Source organism: Nanorana parkeri, unplaced genomic scaffold, assembly GCF_000935625.1.
Source record: "Nanorana parkeri isolate BGI_ZX_2015 unplaced genomic scaffold, ASM93562v1 scaffold3661, whole genome shotgun sequence".
NCBI classification, from domain to species: Eukaryota; Metazoa; Chordata; class Amphibia; order Anura; family Dicroglossidae; genus Nanorana; species Nanorana parkeri.
The window spans coordinates 24,970-30,357 of record NW_017309929.1 but is presented as its reverse complement, the minus strand read 5'-3'; the positions used below and the strand labels follow the sequence as shown (position 1 = coordinate 30,357).

Here is a 5,388-nt window from a genome sequence, read left to right as displayed (position 1 = left end):
GTACAATCAATCCCTAACCCAGTAACAGTTACAGATATAATTTAGCTTATTAGACATATAACAAGGACAATTTACATATTTAAAAAAAAACACATTTATGTACAACATACATGTATACATCTATGTACAACATACAACATACATTTTTACCAGCTGCAAAATCAAGCACAGTTCTGAGACACGCCTCTGAAATGCCCAGAATTTGAACCTGAATTATATCGCCAACAGAAGACAATCAGGAAACGTGGAACAGAAGATTCCGGTATCAGAATCCCGGCAACCGGTAATCTTTGGTTGCAGTAGAGCCCAACACAGAGAGGTGAGAGCGCTCCCAAGGGGGTAACATTTACATTGGAGAGGGATAGGGTTGGGTTTACAATGATGGTTCATGTGTCAGGCTTGAGATATAGGTTAGGCTATAGGTAGGGTTAGGTTGTAGGGGGGATTAAGTTATAGAGAGAGTTATGTTATAGGGAGGGTTATGTTGAAGGGAGGGTTGGGTAATAGGGAGGGTTATGTTGAAGGGAGGGTTGGATTATAGGGTGGGTTAGGTTGCAGGGAGGGTTGGGTTGCAGGGAGGGTTGGGTAATAGGGAGGGTTATGTTGAAGGGAGGGTTGGGTAATAGGGAGGGTTATGTTGAAGGGAGGGTTGGATTATAGGGTGGGTTAGGTTGTAGGGAGGGTTGGATTATAGGGAGGGTTAGGTTGAAGGGAGGGTTGGGTTGCAGGGAGGGTTAGGTTGCAGGGAGGGTTAGGTTGCAGGGAGGGTTGGATTATAGGGCTGGTTAGGTTGCAGGGAGGGTTGGGTTGCACTGAGGCAATTTGACTCTTAGAGTACGACCTTCAATGTGCTAAAATATGACTGCCAAGGGCTAAATCGCTCATTCACAAATCGCCAGTGTAGCCTGGTCCTTACCCTGATCACCCATATTTATCAGTACTGTAGGGCCCGGAGTAACCTGAGTTGTAAGAGGAGCTATAGGAATTACAGTTACAAAGTCTTGTATATATATATATGTATCTCTTCTAAGAAAACATTTTACATTCCATAGTCACAGTGCTCCTAAATTATAACAGCATTAATGGCAGCAAATCATATCATATAACATATCTACAGCCACACTTCCCACTGCCTCAATTAATAATCTGTAGATACCACCCCCACAAAATCCTGTTCATACCTTTATATATTTTCTTATGTGTATTCTATTTCTATTTCTGTCCTATGCTGCTTCTTTATCGACATTAAACCTCATCTGCCACATTAATGCCCCTCCCCCTATTTTATCCAGGTCCTCCTGCAATGTTATAATGCCCCTCCCCCTATTTTATCCAGGTCCTCCTGCAATGTTATAATGTCACTATTCCCATCTCCATCATCTTATATACAGTTTATCCATCTCTCCTATGTATCCTCAGCACCATCTTATACGTATACAGTATATCTATCTATCCTCCGTATCTCAGGCTCCTTCTTGTATACAGAGTATCCACCTCTCCGGCTCCATCCTATGCAGAGTATTCATATCTTTTCCCATCTCTCACAGTCACTATGTGCTGTAGCTCGGTACCGGTGCTGTCCTGCAATGTTTAGTGTTTTCCTTTAGTATCTCTACAAAAATAATGGCAATACCTTCCAAACTATAATAATAATGTGACGCCAAAACCATCAACGGGACACAGATATAGAGGAGAGTCCAGTAAAATGGGGAATGGTGACACCATACCAGATCCAGATCTGTACATTGAAGTCCATTGGTCGAGCATAAGAAGGTCCACAAGGCAGAATTCCAATGGACACTGGACCCCCTGATATCTACAAGCTCCACACCGGGATTGTTCATACGTGTCGCCGGGTTTGGGTGAATTCCGGTCCTTTTAGGACATAATCATTTTATCATCAAGTATTCTGTAGGATCTGTATTTGGGTTTCAGTGTTTGGGCCGGTCTATACATTCAGAATGTCTGCGCCGACAGCACCGCAGAGGCTAACAGCGCACTAAGATTGGGGGATGTCCGTCCTAGACCACGCTGTTTTCTTGCAGAGGAACGTTTGCGTCTGCATGCTTACTTGCTTTTAGTCTCACAAGATCATAAAACCCTTTTTTCCCATTTCGACATAAAAAGTAGTAGACAATGGCGCCGACCAGGACGGATAACGCGATGAAGCCTACGACGAGAAGAACGGCCAGAAGTACGGTGTGATCTGTAAAGAAACAAATCAGCGTTATAACTCTCACATAAATGTATCAACTTCCCGGAACTCCGATTGTTAGCGTTCAATTATAGAAATGTTTCTAAAGAAAGTTTGCTACATTGTATTACCAGGATTGTCTTAAAGGGAAAGTACACAGCAAACATTTCTACATGTTATTGCACTGTTCAAATAAATGCAGTGAGCGAGCGTTGTCACCCCAGGACAGGAAGTGTGCTACTGGCAGGATCACCAGGGAGAATAAGGGGGAAAAAAAACCTGAAACAAAAAAGAATCTGCCCCACGTGTAAGGATTGGGAAGCTGCAATATATTACGTTTTTGTTCTTGGGGTCAGATACACTATTTTGATTCTTTTTCAGATATTCTGTTTTCTATACATACACATTCTTACATGTCTGCTCTCTGAAATGTTTATCATTGTGTTATATGTAGAGATTTGGAGAGTAACATTGGAGGGAGTATAGATTGCTCACTTCAAGGACATTGCCTAACCGCTTAAAGTGTATTTCCACTTGTGCAGTCAAAATTTGAGAATACCCCTCTATACGTGTTCCCATTCACACTCCCTGATCACCAGCTGCTGAGATCAAATCTGAGTTACAGGAAAACTATGAGGGGAGTGATTGTCACTCCTCCTCATAGTTCGAGCCGACGTGTGGCAATGAGACTGTCACAGGTCGGCTCAATAGATCAGGAATTGAGAGAACACATACCGGCGCTCGCTCACTTCTCGATCCTGTCCCTGCAGAGATCGGTGACTGTCAATCACGGCTCCCTGCAGGGATTCCTCCCCTCCCCGCTCCGTTCCTCCAGCGCTGACCGGCGGAACAGACGGGGGAGGGGGCGGGTACAGCTGGCTCTGTCTCTAGATAGGCAGAGCCAGCTGTCAATCACGCAGCAGGGTGGATCCAGACAGTAATGTCCCGGCTGCGGCGGTCTCAGTATACCGCGAGCTGTAGCTCCCTATATACTGAGCTTTGGATGATGGGAGGACGCTAGTTTGTGTCCTCCCGTTACCCTAAGGAGAACTATGGGGAAAAACACTGACCTCATAGTTCTCCTTTAACACAGAGAGTGAGCTGTTAAGTGATGACATAAGAGATCAGGAAGGTGTAAACAGTGGGGAAGCTGGACATTCTGTCACCAGGGGTAAAGGTTCAAAGTTGTGCTGAGATCAAATCTGAGTTACAGGAAAACTATGAGGGGAGTGATTGTCACTCCTCCTCATAGTTCGAGCCGACGTGTGGCAATGAGACTGTCACAGGTCGGCTCAATAGATCAGGAATTGAGAGAACACATACCGGCGCTCGCTCACTTCTCGATCCTGTCCCTGCAGAGATCGGTGACTGTCAATCACGGCTCCCTGCAGGGATTCCTCCCCTCCCCGCTCCGTTCCTCCAGCGCTGACCGGCGGAACAGACGGGGGAGGGGGCGGGTACAGCTGGCTCTGTCTCTAGATAGGCAGAGCCAGCTGTCAATCACGCAGCAGGGTGGATCCAGACAGTAATGTCCCGGCTGCGGCGGTCTCAGTATACCGCGAGCTGTAGCTCCCTATATACTGAGCTTTGGATGATGGGAGGACGCTAGTTTGTGTCCTCCCGTTACCCTAAGGAGAACTATGGGGAAAAACACTGACCTCATAGTTCTCCTTTAACACAGAGAGTGAGCTGTTAAGTGATGACATAAGAGATCAGGAAGGTGTAAACAGTGGGGAAGCTGGACATTCTGTCACCAGGGGTAAAGGTTCAAAGTTGCCCCCCCCCCAAGTTCTACATCCACACACCCAGTGGCACCCGGGAACATGCCTCCCACAGCTTCGGCCCTGGGTGTAAACATTGTGCGTCATTACTAAGCAGGAAGCAGATTCTGCACATGGAATGAGTAGTCATGGCTTCCCTCATGTGTAGATACAGATACCCCGTAGTTTGATACAGATAGATCTGATAGATACAGCGGGGCTCATAAAGAACAACGCCAATTGTATGTCTGCAGTGCAGTATTAGATTTCACCAGCAGGTGGAGCTGCATGTAGATCACAGAACCGCTGGGTGTGGTGTATTGATAATCATGGGTATTGGGTGGTAATGGTATTGAGCTGAGTATATAGAGGATTTCCTTTGTTAATGGTCTCCCGGCGTCACTTGCCTCTTTTAACTTCTAAACTCTGTTGTTCGGATAATTTCCCATGTTGGTTCTCGACTTGACAGGTGTAGACTCCGCTGTGGTAGGATGATGCTTCTGTGATGGTGATGGAACTTTTGTCTATGGAGAAGGCCACTTGGGCATGAGGCGGGATTTCCCACTTGTACATGGGAGGGGGAAGAGCGTCTGAATAACAAGTAAGATTGACAGATCCTCCTGTGCTAATCAATGATGAGGAGATGTTCACTGTCGGGTGCCCTGGTGGGTCTGAAAAACAAAAGATATTTAAAATAAAATTAACAATGGCAGAGACTTCCAGGAAAACGATTATGATTAAAGTGGAGCCAGACGTACACAGTGAAGATTTGCTAAGTTACAGGGAACATTTAGCGATTGTAATTGTACCTAAGCAGTACCATTGAACATTGAATGATTCCTCCTAAAAAACAGCAGTGTTCTTCCTATGTGAATGTGCCTCATAGCTGTATATCTACAGTGTGAGACCTCAGGCACTGCTGCCAGTAATGGGGAGAAAATCAGCAGCAGGGAGTTCATAGACAATATTGGTGACTAGTCCTTTGCCCTCTGCCTGTCTTTATTTGGGAAGAACTCCCAGAGATCAGATTCTCTTTAACCAATTGTGGACCTTGGGCATGCTAAACACACCCAAAACTTTTATCGAAGTAGATAGAACTTGTGCAGTATATCATGACCTTCTGCCCCAATGCTGCTTTCCCACCTTGCATTTGCTGGCGATTCCTAGGAGTTGCTATATAAATAGAGCTGCTGCTACAAAACTGACCATCTGACACTTTCTTTATGAACATTGATCAGAGGGAGATAGAGAGATACAAAGTAACATTGTTTATGAACATTGATCAGAGGGAGATAGAGAGATACAAAGTAACATTGTTTATAAACATTGATCAGAGGGAGATAGAGAGATACAAAGTAACATTGTTTATAAACATTGATCAGAGGGAGATAGAGAGATACAAAGTAACATTGTTTATAAACATTGATCAGAGGG

General features: G+C 45.0%; 1 protein-coding gene across 1 annotated transcript in view; it reads right to left on the bottom strand.

The window, feature by feature from the left end:
* Positions 1–2,021: 2,021 nt before the first annotated feature.
* The window catches only part of LOC108803383 (intercellular adhesion molecule 5-like), an 18,195-nt gene continuing 14,828 nt past the window's right edge, over positions 2,022–5,388 (bottom strand). Inside the window, exons 6-7 of the mRNA XM_018575226.1 lie at positions 4,362–4,625; positions 2,022–2,206 (exon numbers count right to left, since the gene is read on the bottom strand). Coding sequence (XP_018430728.1) covers positions 2,022–2,206; positions 4,362–4,625 — 449 coding nt within the window. The remainder of the gene's footprint in view (positions 2,207–4,361; positions 4,626–5,388) is intronic.